Source organism: Vicugna pacos, chromosome 5 (assembly GCF_048564905.1).
Source record: "Vicugna pacos chromosome 5, VicPac4, whole genome shotgun sequence".
Classification (NCBI taxonomy): Eukaryota; Metazoa; Chordata; class Mammalia; order Artiodactyla; family Camelidae; genus Vicugna; species Vicugna pacos.
The window spans coordinates 10,668,902-10,691,457 of record NC_132991.1 but is presented as its reverse complement, the minus strand read 5'-3'; the positions used below and the strand labels follow the sequence as shown (position 1 = coordinate 10,691,457).

The window sequence follows — 22,556 nt, the reverse complement described above, 5'->3', positions numbered from 1 at the left end:
CACAAGGACCTTTTACTCTGCCAAATGACGACAATGTTGGCCTTTTGTGTAATTACTCCTTATACTTTAAAGCAGCTTCCATGCACCTCACGTTCTGCATTTTATAACCACACCACAAGGCAGAGGCAAGGCGGATACTGTCACCTCCACTCTGTTACTCAGTCTGTCCAGGATTGCTAGGATAGGTACCCCGGCTGCGAATCCCAACGGTTCCTCCTACACTAACTTGCCGCTGCGGGGCATTCCAGTCACCCACCTGTCACTTAAGCTGAACCCTCTCACGAGACATCATACAATCTGAGGCTGCCACCTGCATCGTTACAATGGTTTGCTTAAGTAAAGGATCTAAACGTCAGAGGTTTCCAGACCAACTACAAAGAACTATTGCTAAGTCACCCTTTAAAGCAATAAGAGTCAGGAACACCAACATCTAGTCCCACCTCTGCCATCCTGACCCAGGGAAAGGCAGTTCCCCTCAAGGCGCCTGTTTCCTTGTCTATAAAATGCGGGTCGGATCTTGAAGGAGACTCCTAGTCTCTCATTCTTTGTGTTCTTTTAACCCTGCAAAGATAATGACTTGGTAGCATGATTCCATCAACAATTTAAAGTCTGACATTAATTTTTTCGAAGACCTACGCTTTTATGTATGACTGCACTCTTCAGGAGGCACGCACAATCAGCTTCTCCTGTCGGTAACAGCGGCAGCAGCAGAACGGCTGTCCTTTACCGAACGCGAGGCACGTGCTGCCCACCTGACCCTCACACCTACGAGGGCACCATCCTTGTTCACGTACACGGATGACGGCACAGCACAGGGTAACAACGTGCCCATGGTCACCAAGGCTGTAAACGACAGACACAGGACGACTCCAGAACTGAGACTCTGAAGCACCCTGCAAAGTGTGTTCTACCTCAACTTGGATCACCTCCATGGTGGGCTCAGATCACTTGCTCAGCAGATGCCAAAGGATACACGAGCGGGGTTAAAAAAAAATCGGTGATCCTTTTGTAAAGCAGAAGCCCCTGTGATGAGGGTCACAGATCTCAACTTTGCAGGCCCAGCTACCAGTCAGGTTCCCTCTGAGTCGCATCTCAAATGGCAGGAAAGGGAGGCAAACACGAGCACCAGGATCGCATGTGCAGCAACGTCCTCACCACGGCCACCAACAGCCACTCCCCTGTGGACTCCAGGAGCCGGCGAAGCCCGGCCCAGCAGGAAGCGGAGTCCCAGGGGCTGCCTGCGCTGACCGAGCAGCTCACCCTCGGGGCCCACCCGACACCCCAGCCCACGAGCCCCTGAACAAACACTGCTTTCCACCCAAAGGGGCACCACCGGTGTTCCCACCACCGCGTGCGGGGGCCTGAAAGATCCCACAAGAAAAAGTGATCATAACTGGCACAAGTATGCCTGTTTCCTTCATGTCCACATTAATAAAATCACCACCACCACCACCATGGAGGCCCCGGGTGCTGAGTGAGGATTTTCTTTAAAAACTCCATTGCAAATGAGAGGAAGAAAAAAATGTGTCTCTAGAGGCCTGAAATGTCTAATAAATACAGAGGTGTCAGGCTCAGCTTCATTGACAGGCTGACCAACAGCTACACGGGCCTTTCATTCTCGGTGATACAGCCCCAAAACGTAATGTTTCTCACTCTCTACCCAGGGCTCCAAGTGAGATTTACATCTGAAGATAGTCGATTAAGCATTATATATTTTTTACTTCGTTGTTTTTGAACTGGTAATACACAGACTCAGTATCAAATTCAAACAGTACAGGGTTTACAGGGAAAAGAGAATTTCCTTTCCCCTCTGCCCCTGGTTCCCTGGCTCCCTGTATCAGAGGTAACCCTGCCACCTAGTTCTCAGATCTCTGCAGAAAAAAGGAAGCACATTTAAACAAGGAAAGCAACTAATTGGTTACTATCTGTCCTGAAAATGTAACTAGGAAGAATCTTTAATAGCATACAAGACTTCATGTAGGTAAGTGGAAAAAAAACTTACAAACTTATAGTCAAAGTAAAATTCTAGTTTGGTATAAAAATGCACATTAAAAACACGGAAGAGACAGGTCCAAGCATCAAAAGTGGCTGCTTCTGTGTTGTTGGATTAAGGTTGATTTTCTCCCTCTGTATCTATCAACCTTTAAAAAAAACCAAAACTTTAAGGATGTTATAAACTGTACACCAATTTCATAACCAGGGAAAAAAATTACTCTGCTGTTCTATCACGTCCTCTTAATTATTACTATTTAGTACTGCCACCAAATCTGAAACCAGTATCTGGCTTCAGAGTGGACTCTCTTATAGGTTTTCCATTCCTGCCATTTCCAAAATGGAACCATGGAAAAGATGCAAATTACAACTATAAAGTGACAAAGATTCTTTTGTTCTGTTTTAAATGAGCATTCTAAGCCTTTCATCATGTAACAGTTACTATTCTTTCCAGAGTAATCACCTTGAGAGACCACATATTTATTCTTAAAGTGAAAAAAAAAAAAGAGCAAGATTATACATTATTTTCTGAAGAAAGAGAACTTACACCCAGGCATTGAGGCTCCATTCCCGTCAGCTCAGGTAGGAAGGCCGGGGGGTGGGGTAGGGGGGTGCTAACCAAGTTCTGCTGTGCTCTGGCCCAGAAGGTTCTGAAAAGGCCCCAAGCTCTTCCCTGGGCCTTGTGCTGGGGAAGACCCCGTGGTTCAGATGCACCGTGCATGGTGACAAAGGCCATCCCAGAGTTTCCCACACAAAGCTCAGAAGCTGCTCTGCCTCTCCACAGCCATCATGAGAGTGGAGGCCTCACCAGATCAGCTCCAGTTCATCATCTGCCCTTGGGAGCTCCCTGAAGTTCACACCTGCCACTGGCGCAAACGAGGAAGGGCTTTGGGTTTAGAAAACTGGAACTAAGGAAAACATAGGGCTGTGGTTGTGGCACGTTCGACCCGTGGACACTGGCATGGGATAACGGGCAGGGAGGTGGGCAGAAGCCTCCCTCACATGCGCATGTGAGGTCAGCTTCTGGGTAAGTCTGGCAGATAGAAACCTCGGGGAGCAGGGGTTTCTATGATTTAAATCAAAGGGCTATTTGGAGGCTATGACCCTACGTTCTTCCCTTGCAGAAGAGCTCAGGAAGGGAGCTTACCGAGAGGTCGACGACTGTCTTGATGGCCCTTTCTCTTCTCTTGATGAAGTCATCATCCTACAAGACAGAACCCAGGGATTAAACAAAGCCTGCATGAAGACTGAGACTCAACTGGACTGCCCAGCAACCCGTCTTATAAACTGACTTCTCTTCACAACTTTGCCTGAAGAAGTTTCAATATTCTAACACACTGGAATATATTCTGCACGGGAAAAAGCCAGGGCCTCTGCAGACGGCTTCAAAGCAGATCCCTACAGCCGGTCAGAAAAAGGGGGGCTACAGAGTGTGGCAGTGAAGACAAGTATTCTCACTTCAAATCCTCATGAGCTCTGAAACCTCAGGCAAGTTATCGAACCTCTGAGCCTCAGTTTCTCCATCTGTAAAATGGGGCCATCTATCTCAGCGAGCAGTCGCGAGGATTAAAAAGTAGAAGACACGTGATGTGCTGGGACTGGGATTTAGTATCTGAAAATGAGCAGCTTTTATTGTTGCTGTTGTGATTATTATTAAACTGTTACTACCGGAGTGTTCTAAGCAGATGGTCTCCCGAAAAGCCTTTATATGACTGTACAAAAACATACTCATGCTCTTGAAATTTAATAAAAGCTTTGGATCAAGTGCCAAAATTGAGAGAAAAGGACAAAATTGCAGGGCTTAACACGGAGTGCCTATTTAAAGAGGCAACTCTAATTAAGCAGGAGGCCCAGTTTCAGTGCGGACCAGGTAGAGACAGAAATGCCAAGACCAGGTCGGGGCAGAGATGCCACGCAGGTGGGTGGCAGTGCAGGGAGCCTGAGCTCACCCTGCCCCTTCCTGGGGGGCCCCCAGCTGTGCACTCACGTTCTCAGTTGGACAAGAACAGAACAGGATACTGACCTCGGGGAGGCGGTAGGTCTTCTGGAACTGGGATATGGAGTAGGAGCGGATGTAGTCACCCATCTCTTCTTTCGTTTCGATAGCCCGCTTCACCAGCCACTGGGGAAGGAAGCAGGGAGACGGGGGTTGACGGGGATGGAACACCAATGCGGTAAAGGCTGACTCCGGGACAGGGCAAGTCATGAATCCAAGTCACAGAATGTGCACTGAGCAGGCGACAAGAGACTCAGCACACTCTGCCCTACAGGAAAGGCCACCGCTGGGCGTCTGGATGCTGGGGTCCAGTGGGACCTAGAGTTGGCAGCCGTGCAGGAGCCTGGGAGCCTCACTCCAGGTGCCCAGGCCTCAGATTCCCCCTCCACACCTACGGGGGAGGCGAGAGTATCTGTTCCTTTCACTGTACAGAGGGATTGTGGGAGCAAATGAACTCAAGTACTAGAGAGCCCTGGACATGCCTGGCACACAGCACGAACACAGCTGGTCCCCACCTCCCTGCTCCTAGAGGCAGATCGCACTGGAACTCGCTCCTACCGGTGCTGCTGCTGCCAGAGAACCACTGAGAACACCTAGTCTAACCTCCTGCGATAGGTGAAAAAATCCCCACAGTATTCAGACTTGGGAGCAGGGTGTACTGTGTACACAGCCCCCGGCTCAGGTGGGCCTGGCGCTCACCGCACCTGCTCTCTGAATCCGCACGACACAATAAGGTAATAGAATCGGAAGCTAAGAGACCACACGGTCTGTCCCCTGATCCACAGCCCGCGGGCCCCAGAGCTGTGGGCCCCAAATCGGGGGCTTTTTAGCACATCTGAGCCGCATGAAGTCTCCCAGTTCCACGGAACTGATGTGCAGAAGGGGCTGCTCTTCGTGTCTGCCTACTGACAACTCCAGGTACCTGAAACACACACACACACATCCCGCAGCTTGCGCAAGACCCAGGCGCTCTGAGGGTGAGAGTGCAAATGCAGAAAGTGCCTCCGCTTCTCCTCCCCGACCCTTCCTTCATTCCTGTTGTTACTCAAGAACATATGGAGGGGCTGCCATCTGTCAGGGTCGCCATCTCTCTCCAGAGAGCACTCCTAACGCCTTTGGGTGGTTTGGGACAGTAGCTCTGTTTCCCCGAGAGCACAGCCAGGGGCGGCAAGGTTTACACGCGCACGGGGCACGGACTTCTGCAGGGACGGCAGGAATGCAGCCAGCTTGAGGAAAGGACGCGCTTAGGAAGCAGGTACCCAGGGCAGGGGGGCTGCCAACAACTATTCTTTTAGTTTTAGGGGATCATTTTCTTGTTGTTGGTATCCTTCATTCATCTCCATCACTCCACTCCACCCCACCTCCAAACAATGACCTCAGGCACCCACTAAAACCCAGAAGGGCGGGGCAGACGATCAGACAGCACTGGGAACCACCCTAGGCCCTTACCGGCACCCCCACCCCAGCACTGCCCCTCAACTCAGGAGGCTGACTCACTGCTCAGCTCAGTTTCACTCTGCTTTCCTCTGCATCTGGAGACCCAGTTTCTGGCCTCTCATAGTTGTTTCCTTCTCAGCTCTGCCTCCATTAATTAGATCTACACTGAGTTATTGCGGCTGGATCCCAGCGCTCAGAGGAGGAAGGCAAAGCTGTCTGAGTCACAGGATTTCCTTTGAGACTTGGCTGCTCTGTTTTGGAGTCCCCAGTGTGACAGGCTGCAGAGGGGGACTCTAGGAGAGCTGAGCTCCGCCACGGGCCCCTAGCATACGACACAAATGCCTACCCTCACCGGCTTCACGTGTCCCGTGTGGGAGAAAATGATGAGACCTGGAACTCCCAGGAGCTGCAAGTCAGCTCCGCTTTTCTCCTGGCCGCACTCAGGGTCACTGCAGCTGCGCTAACGGCGGGAACGAGGGTGGCGAGCCTCTGGAAGCACACCGCGCGACCAGCTCAGTGGTGCCCCGTGGCTGGTCCGTGACTGCCCTTTCACTGGTGTCCAGCATGACAGGAAGCACCTCCAGGCGTGTGGCGAGTTCTTTACAAGATTAAACATATTCCATTTGAAGGACTGTCCTTTAATTTAAAAGTGGGGGTTAAATGGCCTTTCTCTGGGGTAAGGGCATAGCTCAGTGGTAGACAGAGTGTTTGGTGTGCACAAGGTCCTGGGTTCCAACTCCAGTACCTCCACTAAAAAAAAAGGGTCTTTCTTTTAGGATATTATAGAGAAAGATACTGGTTACTTAAAAAAAATGATGTCCATATGGGCCAAAATACAGGCGGTAACCACAGGTCAACCAACATGTTTGGTTTAAAATTTTACAGGTCCGTGAAGTGAAGTCTGGTAACCATTAGCCGAGGCGCTCACACCCAGACGGGAAGCCCTCCAGCACTGCACTCACAGCACAGAACATCAGGCACTCAGAATGCCCAAACCAACTATGGAAAACCACTCTGCCTTCATCGCCTTCTCACATCTGGACTCGAGTTTTGGCCCTCAAAGTTCTAGCACAGGACTGAGCATGGTCTGGTCACTAGAGATCCAGGCAACAACGTCAGCCTGGTGGTGCTGGAGGTGTCAGTGACAACCCACACAAGGAGGACCAGCGACCATTGCCGCAGCAAACATCCAAATGGCATCCCGAGTCAAAGTCTCAGCCTCAGATGTGTAAACACCATTTACAAATTTCATCACACGTGCTTTGAAGTCTACAGCAGGGGGAGACTCCCAGTCACAGGAACAGCCCCAGAAACAACCACGTAGCACTTACGAAGCACTAAATGTGCCAGTCCCTCAGCCAGGCACTTCACACACGTTAACCTACTCAGTTTTCATCCATAGTGGATTTTCCTCCAGAAAGGGGGAAGGAACGAACGGACAGGTGTTTTCTCCGGACAGAAACTAGAAGGCAGGAAATCCTGTGCAGTGTCACCAGCAGCACCTCCAGCTGTGCTAGTGTCACTGGAATCTCAAATTTGATACGGTGGTGGAAAAAAATCATAGCATCCGGTCAGGTAGGCGCTATCATAATTTCTGTTTAACAGGTAAGTTACGTTGTTTGTCGGAGGTCACAGAGCTAGAAAGCGGCAGAGTGAAGATCTGAACCCAGGAAGTCTCGAGAGTCCAGGCTGTCACTCCTACACTGTATAAACTTAACAGAAGCACGAGACTTCTCCAGCGAGCGCTGTGCAGCTTAGCTTGTGGTGGCCGCATGCTGGCGGAGTGGGAAAAGCACAAGGCGTGAAGACAGGACTTTACGCTGGAATCTGCCTCTCTCCTCCCTGGTTCTCTGCTCTCAAATCGATTGTCCTCTCTGAGTATCACTTTGCTCAGAGGTAAGATGGGGATTATACTAGATGTTTCAAAGAACGCTGCTAGGATCAGAGGCAGAGCACTGAGCACACAGCAGGCAACAAACCTGAGTCCCTTCGCTCCTCCTCTTCTGTGGTGCCTGCAGGAGGGGCTGACACAGCACGAGCCACAGGGCCCTGGGGGAAAGCTGTGCTGGAGATAAGTCCCTCATTAGATATTTAGTCCTCAAATAAGACCTGAATGCCTATAAAGTGCCAGAAACTCTAGGAGGTGCCAGAGACACGACAGGGAGCAGCTTACATTCTGACGGGAGAATCACCCAGACGCTTGCATGTACACGCCCACACACCGCAGTAAGGAAGTGCAGTGAAGACAGGGATGCGGCCATGTGAGAGGACACAGTAAAGGAACCCGTTCTGGATTCGGGGGGCAGGGGAAGCTTTCCTGAGGAAGCTTGGTGGACCTGAGAGCTGAAGGATGAACATGAATTAGGCAGGTAAGGAGAGAAGGGAAGAGCTTCCCGGCCGGAGAGGAAGGTATCGTGGCAGGAGGAGGCATAGTATGTGTGAGGACATTTGAAGATGAGTCAGAGGGGCTAGAACAGAAAGGACCCCGAGAAGCAAGAACTCACATGAGGCTGGACAGGCCGAGGGGACCAGAGCCTGGGGGGCTACCGGGTTCTGTCTTTCCCAGGGGGGCAATGAAAAGCTACTAACAGGTACAAAGATCGGAGCAGGTGACGGTGTGAACGAGGGCAGATGGGGTACTGAGGACCTCTCGAGGACGACACCAGAGGATGTCATGTTCTGCTGTCACCTAGCAGACACGAGGCCCAGCAAATTCCAGGATCCCGGCCGGACGGCCCCAGAGCCAGACCCCGTCAGAACTCAGAGGGCGAGAAACCCCGCAGACGCTCTCACCTGAACGACAGGAAATATGTGAATAAAGTCCATCCCCTGGATCTGGTGCGGCTCCAGCTGGTGTGGACACTTCATTCTCGGCAGGACGGAGACGATTTTTTCTGACAGAGCTCTGTTGGGAGAAAGCAGTGAGCAGGAGTGAGAACGCAGTAAGCGTCCCTTAGGCATCTCGCTCGGCGGGGCTGCACCCCAGAGGAACCTGGGGCTTCTCAGTACCAGACCACCACCAAGTTTCTCCCAGCTGACGGCAAAGGGAGAAAAACAGGCACCACTTAGATGTGTGTGAGCACGGAAGTCCGCAAAGCCGCCGTCACCCTTCATTCTAAGATTGGGTGCTTCCTACTTTTTATATTAAAATATTCTGTTTCTTTATGAAGTTACAATCACGTTTGAGGTACAACAGTTGAGTAAGTTTTTAACACTCCTACATGGTAAAATAAGTTATCAGTGCCCTGTATTCTTTTACATTTCTTACTGCTCTACTTTTTCCACAAGTCTGGGAACCACTAGGCTTAACACTCGAAACTGCTCTAAATATCATTTGGGCAACAAATACTTACCAGACCCTGTGCTGGGTGCCCAGAGTATTAAGACAAAACATGGGACCTCGTGCTTAAAAAAATTTTTTTTTTGAAGTTCTCTACTCTGGTACAAAGTATTTTTGAAATAAAAAAAAAGCCCTTACTTTTTTTGATACTCTAAAATTAATCCTGGATTTGAGGGAAATTCGTGTCCTCACTCAATTTTCCAGAGAGGAGTTTTCCACTTCTCACGAGGGACACTCAGCTCTCTCTCCCACACCTTGCTCCCGTCCTCCCTGAACTGCTGGGGGAGGAGAGGAGGGGCCCGGCTCCTTGGGGCTCCTGTCTCCTGTCTCAGCTGGGAGGTAAGCACCCTCCCATGGCTGGATGCTCAGCTGAGCCCTGGCCTGGGGAGGGCAGGGAAGTTTTATGGCAGGAGTGATAGATGCACCTGTGTGTGAGTCCATTCCACCACAGACTTAAATCTCCTTTTCTAATCAGTTGCTGTTTGATCTCCAACTGCCTGGTTCCTATTTCTTTGATCTGAATTGGATCAGATTCAAGAGAAGAGAATGGAGATCATTTAGCGGGTCCACTAACCCCCCAAACCATAGCATGTGGACCTGGAACCTTGAGAAACAGTCACAAGCCATGACCCTGAGGGGCCACATGGAGAAATGGGGGCTTCTGGCTTAGCCTACTTGGGTAGTTTAGATTATATTCCACCTAAGACCCTTAAAAAATCATAGCCAGTAGCAGCTGCTGGGCCTCATTTACAAGAGTCAGACTGTTTTCTAATATATGGAGGCCCTGGTGAACAAGGTCACCACCAGGTTCTTACTAGATGCTTCAAATGCAGCAAGTCTGGGGTCCACCAGAAGTATTACTTATTCAAAGAAATCTTGTACACCTTTGTCTTTCTGTGGTTCCATAATACTTCCCAGGAGACAGACACCCTTAATACCAACTTCTAACCTGGGCCTGGATGAGAGCAGTTATCTTACCGACATTCTCCTTAGAAGGTCTGATGCCCTCAGTCTTGGGAGGAATGAAGTAATCTAAGGACAAAAGCCAAACGGCTCCCAGGGAACAGTCCTCAGAAAACACTCTACAAAACCGTGTTCATAACAGTTAAAGCTGTGGAGGGGAACAGTCACACTCCCAGCTCCACTGACCATAGTATCAGTGTCAAGTCCAATATGTTAAGAGAAAAGAATGCGAAGGGAAGACTGGTCCCTACCGCACACATTCACAGAAGGAAGGACACCCACTGCCCAGGGAAGAAGCATAGCGGAGGACATTTCCACCCCAAACAGAAGGGGGTGTGATTTACCCAAAAGACCTGAGAAGTGTAGGAGGGAAAGTGTCACATGGCCCCTGGGCGCCCCTACAGGCCCCTCCCTGAGCAGCCTGTCCTCGGCCACGTGTGACTTCTCTGCCACGAGATACGGGGCCTGCCCTGGTGGGGAAGCCTGTGGTTGTCCAGCTCTTCCTGGGGCCCGAATGGGACAGTTTGGTAGGAAGGATTACCAAACTCATTTGGCCACACATCTAAGGCTCTCTCTGATCAGCTTTATTTTCTAATTTGATTTCTCTAAGACTCCCATGCCTTGTTCCTTAATTTCCTTGTAACTTGTGAGGAGTAGACATAGGTGCTTAATTGGCCCTGCTCCCTAGACTCCAAGCTTAACAAATGAAGATGATCACCAACTCTGGCTTTGCACCCTTGCTCAGGGCGGGTCTTAACTGTTCAGAGGGGGCCCCCTGCCCAGCAGGAGGAGAGCGCCCTCTAGCATCCACAACAGATCCGTGGGTCCGCCTAGGGTTACTGATTGCCTACAACCACTCAGCAGCTTGAGGACCAGAGGCTGGGACCCCCAACCCTAGGCAGCCAACCCTCTTTCAGACAAGGCTCTCCTGGCCACTCCTCAGAGACAGCCCTCCTTCCCCGTTCCCTGAGGCCCTGAGGGAAGGACGCCCAGGGTCATCCCAGGGTTTACAACCCTCTTAAACCCGCCTCCTAGAAATTACTGCCAAGTCTGCACAGTGTCAGCAGCGTGTGGAAGCAGCTGAAGGCACTAACGCTGCTGGGAGGGTGGACGTGGGGGGGACACACAAGTTGCCTGGGGGCAGGCGGCAAAGGGCAGGGAGACTTCTTGCAGAAACCTACCAGTCTCTATTCGTTCGGCCTCCCCCTGTCAATCCTCTGACTTTCTGAAAATGGGGAAACAATCATTGTAGAGCTCACCAGGCAGGCTTCCTAGTCTAAGATTTTAACACGCCTACTTTTCATCACAGGAGACTGGTTTGATTCCTTTAGGTTTTAAGAGTGTTCAGTGCACCGTTTCCTCCTCCACTGCAAGCAGTTTACAAGAGAGGGAATTAAACCAGGGTCTAAATTCCAAGCTCCATCACCTACTCTGGGACTTCTGGCAAGCCGCCCAGTCCCTCTGGTCCAACACTCCCATCACAGAGCGAGGGCTAATCCCTGTCCTGCCTCTTCAAGGGTGGTTGTGAAGGTTAAACAGTAAAACGCACGTGCAAGTGCTCTGCACACAGGTGCCTAGTAAACGTGTTGTAGAACGGAACTCAGTTATAAACCTAAAATCTCACTGATGAGCCTCGGAGCCGAGCACCCTGTGGTGACAGCACTTTAGGACAGGCTGGGGCTGGACGGTGGAAGCTCTTGGAACCCTGTGAAAGAAGGACCAAGGAGGACAAGGCCCCCGTGGGGGACACAGGGAAGACAGCCGGAAAGGTAATCACGCCCTGCGCAGCCAGCGTGCTCCTCAGAGGTGCTGCTGGCCACCTCTCGGGTCCGCTGGGACACGCCGGGGGGCTGTAGACACCTGGCAGTATCAGTCTAAGTTGCACCCAACCAGAAACTTTGTGGGGAGGCCCCCAGACACAGAACACATTCCAAAACCAAACAGAAAAAATTTCTGGATAATTCAGTGCCCTGTGGCTACGGCGTTTCTCCTACAGATAATAAAGACTCAATTCCCTGATGTACTGCTAGGAGTCTGGTGGGGCTTTCCAGGCAAAGCCCTCTCCCCAGCTTTGCCTTCAACTGTAGTTCTTGGCTCTGCACTTAGAAGTCACACACCAAGTACTTATCAGAGAATACAGTACATCCTCAACCCCTTATCCAAACCCTTTAGGGGCAGATGTTTCAGAACTCAGAACTCTTTAGATGTCCGCACCTTTGTATACCTAAGGGGCATATACCATGCATTACATAAGACCCAGTAAAAGCCAGAGCAGCACCCTATAATCAAAGAAACGAACATTTCCACCGCAAAACGTATCAATATTCACGTAAGTGGGATCAAAAAAGACCGGAAACAGCCTCAAGTCAGGTCAGGTCAAGTTTCGCTTGCAATTAAGTTCTGTATCCACACTTAGAACAAAAACCCATTTTCAATGTTTTTTTGGAGTTCAGAAATACAGATAAGGGACTGGGAACCTGTGTGAAAAACACGATGCTCCAATATCTATTAAGAGAACTGTCACTGATGGGAAAGTATCACAAACCCCAGAGACGCCAGCATGAAAAAGGCGCTTAAAACTCACTGAAAACTCCAGAGGAATTTAGGAAGGCAGGCTTTGTAGAATCAAAAAATAGTAAGACTAGCCCAGAAAGAATGCAGTGGAAAGGAATCCGAGAAGACCAGGGTGTCACAGGTGTAAGAAGCCATCAGTTCAAACTGGAACAGAAAGAGGCTTCAGTCCGGAGTGTGCTCAAATTTGCACATACTAACTACTAAATATACAATAAATAAACAACAAGTTTCTTCTGTATAGCATGGGGAACTACCTTCAATATCTTGTAGTAACCTATAACAAAAAAGAATATGAAAACAAATATATGTATGTATATGTATGGCTGAAACATTACGCTGTACACCAGAAACTGACACAACACTGTAAACTGACTATACTTCAGACAAACGAAAACTCACCAAAAAAAAAAAGTGTATTCTAGAAGGCAGTGCATGCATGCCGTCAATTGAGAAGCTGGCTGGTCAGCTATACTTCAATTAAAAGAAATGTTTAACAATATGTTAAAATCCTCCAAAACTCTTCTTTGCATAAGTAGAAACCAACATCTGAAAAAGACGCATGTGAAGCTGGCCAAATCACAGGAAAGAATTCACTGAGCACCATTAGTTGCTTCTGTGTTAAATGCTGGGGGAAATACGGAATAAATTTGGTTTCCAAGTTATCAAATTATATAATCTAACCGATGAACCAAGTAGGACGCATGTGAAAAAATGCTTAAAATATGTAAAACTGTTTATAAGTAAGTCCTAAATTCTGTGCTAGAAATTCTGCAATTTAGGTCTATAGAAAAGAGGATTTGGGTAATTAAGTGAAGAAGTTGAGGGAGTGAGACTTCCCAGGGAGGCCTGACTGCCTGGTGGGACGGCAATGCTGTGAGAACTGTTGGAGCGGGGATTTGGGTTTTCTTTTAGCCCAGGGTGTTTTGATGGAGACACCGTAGCCATCAGAGTAAATACAGCAGACAGGGATGAAGGGCTGAAGTTCAATGAGAATTTTAAACTGGAGGTTTAGAACCTGGGAGTCACTACCAATGAGTCTGAAAGATGAACATTAATGTAGTTTCAATAAAAATAAATTAAATTAAAAAAGAAAGAAACTGGCTGATCTTATTAGGTACAGGGAAAAGCATGTGCTTCTTTGTCCACGAAAAAAAAAAAAAACACAAAGAGAAACACAAGGAAAAAAGTTGTATGAATATAAAGCAAACTGCAGTGTGCCTGACTCTCAGCGACTGGCAGAGACCACCTCCACTGGCTGGGGGCAAACGCTTCAGAATCATCCTTGACCACTGCCCCGCCTCCTACTCACACTCCAAATCCAATCTGTCATCAAATCCTGTTGGTTCTACCTTCAAAACAGGTCTGGAATGCCACCATGGCTAGCCCACTATCCAGGCCCCCACCATCTCCTATGTCTCCCTGCTTCTACCCTCACCCCCTTCATTCAGTCATCAGATGTGGGTTCCTTCCAAGACACAGAACAGATTGCATTCCTCCTCTGCTCAAAGCCCTCCAGGGACTCCCTGTCTCACGGAGTACACCCGAAGTGCTCACTCTGACCCAGGAGACCCTACCTGCTCTGGTCCCCCACCTTCCCCAGGTAAGCTTCTGCTCTGGGCCTTCCCCCGGCAGTTCCATCTTCCCTCCTGTCTTAGCTCCAGCATCTCCTTCTCAATGAGGCCTACATGAACTTAAAGCCACAACTGCCTCCCACCCCATGTCCCTCCTCATACCCCTCCCCAGCTTTAATTTTTTCTGGGGCACACACTACTTCTACATATAATTTACATATTCATTAAATTAGTTCCTGGTCTGTCTCCCCCATACACTATAAGCTCTGTGAGGGCAGGACATTTTTCACTTAATATATCCAAAGTGTCCAGATCAATGCCTGACCCATAGCAGGGGTTCGATAAATATCCACTGAGTCAACGAGCACACGAAAAGAGATTGCTTTTCGCTGTGACAGTCTGAATATTCCTGTTTAAACAGCATCATTACGGTCCAGAAGAGTGCATCTCCTTTTTTCTGACCCCATTATAATTCTTACTTCTTACTGTAAATACTTTTTAGATTTACTTTTAGAATTTACTTTTAGATTATACTGTTAGAATTCACCTGTAGTTAAAGCATGGATAATTTAACTGCTATTATGGAACAGACTATAACCATTATGCCCTAATCATATAAAAGTGATGTTATGATGGTACCTGGAGGCTGAAAGGGAGAAGGAAAGACAGAGGTACTATAATGTTTACCCTACATAGTTAGGACCCAGGAGAAGCTAGTTTATGTTAATGGGTCAAGAAATAGAAGCATAAGTAGATTAAAATTATGCCAGTGATCACAGAACAACAGACAATTAAAAGACTGGAGCATGGAAGCCCAAAGGGATGTAGTGTGTGGTACAGGTGAGCCAGCCTCCTCCTCTTGTTAGACATAAGTGAAACGGAGCATATACATAGTCGGTGATGTAGACGTGCCCACTCTGAAGGATCTGAACTACACTGTCAAAGAGGACTCCTTCCAGGGAATAAAACTGGGGTGTAGAATGGGAAGGGGGGAGACATCAGCTGTATGTTTTGCTCCGTTAGGTGGCATTTGAATTTTTTTTAACCTTTATGTATTCAACACCTAAATAAAAATAAACAAAAGGACAAGAACACAAATCTACCTCCGGATTGAGCTGGCCCAGTAGGAAGCAGGGCCACCCACCTGGACTCCATCACACCGCCTCCCATGGGAGGACGTCTCATTACGGGTGGCTGGATGGGATGCCGTGGTCCCACACGCAGCTGTTAGGATGCAGAGCACTGATGACAGTACCACCGTGTCAAACTGCACGGCCTCCTTAACAAGGAGCCTAGAGATGCCTTTACTCCTAGTGTTAAGAATTTGTGATTCTTAGGGACCGATTTTTCTTCTACTGTATGGAAACTGTATATTGGATACTTTAGCACGTTCTCCTCTTTTTGCTGGCTGCCAGGAAGCTTAGAGCCAAATCTGTGTTCCACCCTTAGGAAAACGAGCCTTGTGGCCGGCCCCTTACAGGTGTATTTCTTATCCCAACCCTGCCTTTTGTTTCCTTTTTTTTTTCCCTTTAGCTTTGCTTTGTCTTTGCTTCACTCTTCCACTATTACTGCTCCCCAGGCATATCTGTAAATCATCTTTAATCCATCTGGAGGAGGAGGAGGCTTCAGAAAAATGACTAAGTCAGTCACAGAAGCACACAGATCTGGGATCACAAACCCTCCTTCTTACAGATAAGGGAACCGAGGCTTGTCCCAGGTCACACAGCTGCCCATTGGTAGGGCTGGGCAGAACTGGGGATCCCCAGTGCCCTCATGAAATCACCAAGGCTCTGGTGAGCAAGGGAAGACCAGCCGGGGTGCCCTCCGGTGACAACTTGTGCAAGGAGTTCAGGCTACCTCCACTTGATGGGAGACAAAGTGAGGCTCTGCCTTAAGCAGAGGCAAGGGAGAGGGAAGGATTCCTCTCCCCTCAGCTACTTAACTTCCATCCAAACTCGCTACCTTTGGAAAGGGACACACCAAGCAGTCACTGGAAACTCTGATCAAGAAAAAGCACTGGAAGTAGCGTATGTAACGTTATAATAACATCAGGTGACTCTTACATGCTAGCTGTGTGGCCCTGGCTTCTTTCTGTCTCAGTTTTGCAATCTGTTAAACAGCAGTCATATCCCTTGTAATGAAAACTGAAACAAAATACGCACAGTGTCTAACACCACTTCTGGCACACAGCACGTGCTCAAGAGTTAGCTCTTTTCTCCCCCTTGAGGCTCTTCCAGGGCAAACGCTGATAACTTACATTTTCTGACCTATCGTAGAGTTCTCCTGAAAGAGCAAGTCAACATCCACGTCAAAGTTGCAAGTGGTGATGCACCAGGTCATTCCTCCTACCACCTGCAAGACACACACACACAAAATACCCGTTTGCTCGTCCTGGTTTGGGAAGAGGGGAAGAAGCGAAAGGCAGATAAAACATAAATAGTTTTGGCAGATTCGATGAACATACAAAATCATGTGTCTGCAGAGAGAGACAATTGTGTCCTGGCTCCGTCTACCACAGTTCACCTACACAGCCCTGCTGAGCAAAACTTCCTGCAGAGATGGGAACGCTCTGTCTCTGAGTGCCCCATCCAGTACCGCTAGTCACACGTGATTGCAGAGCACCTGGAATGTGGCCAGTGGGCTGAGAAGCTGACTTTTATGACGAAATGGACATACGATGCATGGATCCTCCTGATACCAATGGGGACAGACATTAATTCAGCTGAGACAAGTCTGAATCCAGTTACAGGCAAGTGCCAGATTCCAGAGGAATTCTGTGTTTTATGGACCGGATATGTGAGTGGCAAGGGTGACATTTTGTGGCTCGTTACTTAATTCCCATACATCTCACTTTTTTCCCTCTACCTAAAGGAGATGAGAATCCCTGCTCTAGTTTGTCACAGGATCTCCCTGAGATGCCAACGAGGCTAAGGCTAAAAATCCATGTTGAAACAAAACTTTTTCAGGTACAGCTTGATATTAGAAGACCACAGTGAATCTTATCCCTGGCTATACTGCAGACTTAGGTGAGATGCCTCATAAAATACAGATTCCAGTCCCCGGTCCAGACCTAACTAACCAGAATTCCAGTGGGAGAGGCCTAGACATATGTATTACAAACTCTGGGACGCACAGCCGGGGCTGTGGCCCACTGGAGGACTCAACGCTTTCCTCCACCAGGAAGCTTTCCAGGCCTGCCCTGCCCGATCTGGACAGTTCACTAATGTGTATGGTCGCCGTGGCACTTAGCGAATTGTGCCATTTATTCTACATGGGCTGGCTTACTTGTCTCTCTTCCCTACTCTTTAGAAGCTAGGCTCTTTGAGTACAAGGCCTTTGTTCTTACCTCTGTGCCCCTGACACCTACTACTCTGCCTTGTGCATAACAGTCATTCAAGGTTCTGCTGAAATAAAGGACTTCATCCCATGGTGACTTCTCCCTCCTCCAAACTCAGCATTTACCATCCATCCAGAGAAGCTCTGGCAGCCGTCTGTGAGCACCCTGACTTGGGACAGCTCCTTATTAACTCGGATTATTTTATCTGACATAAGCTTTATCTCCCGACCTAAACTTTAAGTTCCTTGAAATAAGGAACTATTTATTTTGCTTATATGTATTTCCCAGAGCATCGGGCACAGAGAAGGGACCTCAAGGTGCATCTACTGATACATGATTATTTTAATAGGAAATTTTAATGCTTCCCTAACAAATCTGAATTAGGGAGAAATGACAACATGGGCATAGAGAAAGTAAAAACACAATCTCTTCTTCCTTTCCACAGTAAACCATGCCATCCTGACAAACGACAGTCTTCTCGTTAGAAAGACCTCCTCTTACCTTGTCAAAAGGTGACAAGCCTTTAATTCTTGCCCTGAAATACCCAGCTGCAACCAAAAGCTCCAGAATTTCAGCCAACTTGACATTTTGTTCTTCATCTTCTCTTGTTTCCACCTAAAACAAAAGGTAACAGTTAGGCTGGTAAAAGCTACCCTGAATAAAGGAACACCAGGTGTATTCTCTGATGCCACAACCTCACTGCCAAGGAGCAGGTGACACTGGTTGCATCACTGCGTTCACACAGGGGCCTGGGGACACAGTGCTGTGGGAGTCACATGGAACAGGGTCCCTGGGCCTCAACAAGCTGTTACTCGTTAGAGGTGGGGGCAGAAGACACGTACAGGTAGTCTGGGCTGTCCATCTGGTGCTGAAGGAGGAGGAGTCCTGGGAAAGGATGATTACAGAACATTACCTCCCAGTTCTCAAACACACAGCTTACAGGACAGGCTTCCTGACTCGATTATAAACTTTCAGATGGAACAGCTGGTTTATTTTCTTCTTTTTTTATATTCATCTTAGTCCTAGAAGTTACTGACAAGAGGGGCAAGCGTAAAGAATTCAAACATGGGTCCCTCTGCACTTTTTGCTCAGAAGCAAATATAAGGAAGGCTTTCAACCCAGGTATATTACAGGGCAATTACTGCCATGTAACAGAATTGCCTTAAAAATAACAAATTCACTCAATATATTCAAATAGGGATTTGATTTAAACATTTTAATTTATATCCTAACTTCACTCCCCGGTTTTATTGATACTTTCATCTAAATATCCCAGTACTTTTGCCTCCATTTACTTTCCTAAATTGTGCCTTTCTCTCTCCCATTATTACAGAAAATCAAAAACCTCCTTTCTGCCTAAAACACCACCAAGGTATCCTGGTTCAAATCCTTGTGCCCACCTCTAACTACTCCCTGATCCAATGACGCCTGCTGAATCTTCCTTAACTACAGATCTCACGCTTCCCCTCCCTTCCCTTCTCTTTACATGTCATGCCAGGACTACTGCAATTGCCTCTTGTTTTGTCTTCCAGGTTTGTCTTGTTCATTCTCTCCTAAATCACAGCCTTCTCATCGTCCCTCTACAGCTCTGCACCCAGCCCCCCCTCATTAAGGCATCATACAATGTCTACCAGATAAATTCCAAATGTCTTAGTTTGGTATTTGGTGCTTTGGCCGAAACCTATCTTTTCAGCTGCATCCTTTACCTGCCCCCAAAATGATCCACACACAGCGGTGGCCAATTTAGACAAACACTGCTCATTCCCACTTCTATACGGCTCTCCTGGTGTTCTCTAAGTGCCCAGAAACCATCTTCACGTTCGAGTACCAATTCAAGGTCAACCCTGCAGCTTCACATGGTCACTCCTCCGCATTTCTAGTTTCTTTATCGTCCGGGTCATTCATACAATTAAATCTCACCCTCTTATGAGTGACATGGTCTGGTGTTAACCTACGTGCCTGTCTTTCCAAATGGACTATTAGCTGGTTCATACAGTCCATATATTATCCACCCACGTTTACTCCTTTCATCTGAAACAGCATTAGGCTCCAAGGACACTCTTATTCAACATGGAATAACATGCTCAATTATTACCTAAAGTGCATGACCTAAGCCAGTCAGGTGTTAACAAAATGTTCTCATAGTCATGACACTGATAATGGAGATTCAAGTTTATTTGAAAGCACAAACTGCCAGGAGATGGAGTATACCTGTCAACACGCAGTAGAACATGGAATTATTAAAGTGACTGTTAACTCTTTTCAATGGTGGTGTGGTGGTGGCAGTGAAGGGGACAGCCTTGTGACACTGCTCATTTCACTTCCCTCTCAAATGACTCTAGTATGACCTATCAAAGATTCTGAAGGTTAGCATTCACTAGTTCCCAGGAGACATGCAAAAATAAATATTAATTTTCACACCTTCTCTTCCTTGGCAAAAGACCTGCAGTGGTTGAAAAACATCTATAAGTAGTCTCTAGAAAGACACTCAAAGAAAAGAGAAAATAAAGAACAGTTACAGTTCACAAAAATGGAATAGAAGAGGAGAGTGGGACAACATAAGTATTTCCTTAAAACACCTGGGAGGTAAAACAGGACCCCTTCACTTATTGTTGTTAAATCATTGATCATGAAAACAGTTCCAAGAAGAGGACAAGATCATCCAGGAGGACCATCCCTGCCTCACCTTGTACCTAATGGGCACCTATGGACCACACCATGGCAGATGCAGGACCCAGGCTTCCCACCCGCTCACCCCCAGAATGGAGAAGTGTACTTTTGCAATTCACTTTGTGAAATAACTTTGGCGCAAGACACTGAATGGAGAATGTTAACACGACTCCAACTTCGCTTCACAGATTAAAACTAAAAATGTGGAAGGGTCATTGGCTAATACACAGGGAATGAGAGAATATCCTCTTTTGAAGCTAGAAAAAGTCACCAGTCTGGGTAATACAGGCAACTGTTAAAACTAAAATTCTCATACAGATGAATGACTGTGAGCTCTTACATCAGGCACATTAAATTGTCAATTGTCTTGTACTGCAGCTCATGTAGGCTGGAAGGCAGGGCCAGGTCTAGCTACCTTTCTATCCTTCACAAATCTAAAGGGTTTAAAAATTGAATTTAATGAATTAACCGGACTAGTGACAGCTTAATTACATAGACCATCCATATTCATATGAACTGGTCTTTGAACGAAAAGATAATAACTGGATTATATTCACCTTGTCTACCTCCTAATTGCCAGGAACTTAGAAAAGTGACAAATCAGACCCAGTCTCCTGACAGTGAAGGGTTAAACAAAGGACAAACAAGAGCAAGTTGCTTTTTATTTTAGAAAGTACTGTGGGACAACGAATCGAAGAGATTTAAGGTAGAATCTGGGAGGCCAGACAGGAGTCCACAGCAAAAGGCCAGGCAAAAACCTGATGAGAGCTTAGAATAAAGAAGGCAAAAAAGAAATAACACATCAAATCACAGTACAGATTCTGGTCTTCACAGTTCCTGGTCCCATCAAAGCAACCTGAATGTCAGGTTTCACCTAACACAAGGGTTCTGACATTACACTAGCTAGGTTTTCTTAAGATAATAAAATGGATTTGCATTCTGGGAGTACACACTGACAGACTTTCTATCCTCCCATCACTATAGCCCCAGCTTTTATGCACATAACAGTGATCCCTCAATGAGTGGGTACTTGCGGGATTTAAGAACTGAGGATCTGGGGAGGGGGGCAAAGAAGCAAGATTGGCCACAAGCAGCTAAGTGTGAAGGAACCATGCACCATGTCCAGGAATCAGTCCCTCTGCCAAACGTGTGCTTCAGAACCTTCGGAGGGGGACAGAGGTCCAGCATGGATTCCATTTCTTTCAAGAATCTAGTAAGATAAACTAGCTTTGGAGTAAATCAACTGGAAGAGTAGATAGATACAAAGTACCTATCTAAGTGATACTTGAAGCCAAAAGGAAATGCACTTTCCCCTTCCAGCCAATTTGCAAATTCAGAAACCACTGGTCATCCGGTAGCCTAGGATCGAGTGAGGACTTAATAGCAAACACCTCTGAAAGGAAGGCACCGCTACCTTCTGGAGAAACAGTAACATTTCCGCCTGGCCACCCCGCGCCGCCGGAGAGAGCGGCGCGCTGACCCGGCCCGACACGACCCGGGGCGCGCACGGCTCCCAAACTTCCTCCCGCCGGCCCGGCCAGGCGCCGGGGTATACGCAGGGCGGCATTCCCTCCACGGCGGCGGGTGCCGGCCACCAGGACCCCGCGGGCCCCGAGAGGCCGCGGCAGGCGCCGCAAGGTCACCGCCCTTCGCACAACCCGAGCCCGGACCATCTCACAGCGCGTGTCTCGTGACCACTGGGGGCAGCAGCCTGGGTCCTCGGGGCGAGGCGTGCGGCGCCGGGGACCGGGGAGACTGCCGGGGAGAGCCGGAGAGGTGCGACCCCGGGCCCCGCGGCTGAGACGGGGCAGGTACTGGGCTGGGAAGGCTCCCTCCGTCCCGGGAGGCTGGCACCGGCTGAAGTTCGTCCCCGTCCACGCCCACGCGGCGGGGAGGGGGGCTGCTGGGCCCCCAGCGACTGGGCGGTGGACACACTTGAGGAAGGGAGCGGGGCGCCCTAAACGCAGCCGGATCCCCGCGCGCCCGCGGCCCCTTAGGCTCGGCCCTCCTTCAGGAACCCCGACGTGTCAGGGAGTGGGGGCGGGGGGAGTCCTTACCTCCGGGAGACCCTGGCCCTCCGGCCCCTTGGGCAACCCCATGGTCCCGTCCGACCGCCGCGCGGCGGCAGCGAAGCCCCCGGAGCGTCCAGAGGAAGCTGTCCCCGGCCCCGAAGCTGCTACCGGGGTGGAGTGCAAAGCGGGAACTTCCTCGGCCGCGGCCGCCGCCGCCGCCACCACCGCGGCCCCGGAGCGCAGCGGCTCGCGGAGCATGCGCACTGCGGCGGAAGCGCGGCGCGACTACGCCTGCGCGAGGGCAGCCCGGGAGAGGCCCGGACCCTCGGCGGCTGAGGAGCTGCAGCGCAGCCTGCCTGCCCGGGCCGACGTTCCCCCGTAGCTTCGCGCCGGGGATCTGCATTTCCCTCCACGGTGCTTTATAAAAGGGACTGTTCTTGTATTTTGGGGAAATATTGCACCCTGGCTCCCGTCTCTACTTCTCACGGGCATCGGATGCCCCAAGTGGGTCCGGTCCTCTCTGCGAGCCGGACTTCGGAAGTCCCCTTGCTCCAGGGTCAAAGTCAGAGCGCTGATGAGCTTGGTGATTCAGACTCTGGCCCTGTTCTGGCTCAGAATCGCGATGTCCCCTGATTAACGCGCACTTAGGCAGACTTCTCGATGT

At 48.9% G+C, this 22,556-nt stretch overlaps 1 protein-coding gene across 1 annotated transcript in view; it reads right to left on the bottom strand.

Moving 5' to 3' along the window:
- Positions 1-22,150, bottom strand: part of CCDC93 (CCC complex scaffolding subunit CCDC93) — an 84,156-nt gene extending 62,006 nt beyond the window's left edge. The window contains exons 1-6 of the mRNA XM_072960843.1: positions 21,938-22,150; positions 17,712-17,825; positions 16,131-16,225; positions 8,219-8,330; positions 4,016-4,114; positions 3,140-3,196 (exon numbers count right to left, since the gene is read on the bottom strand). Of these exons, the coding sequence (XP_072816944.1) occupies positions 3,140-3,196; positions 4,016-4,114; positions 8,219-8,330; positions 16,131-16,225; positions 17,712-17,825; positions 21,938-22,150 (690 nt within the window). The remainder of the gene's footprint in view (positions 1-3,139; positions 3,197-4,015; positions 4,115-8,218; positions 8,331-16,130; positions 16,226-17,711; positions 17,826-21,937) is intronic.
- Positions 22,151-22,556: the final 406 nt, after the last annotated feature.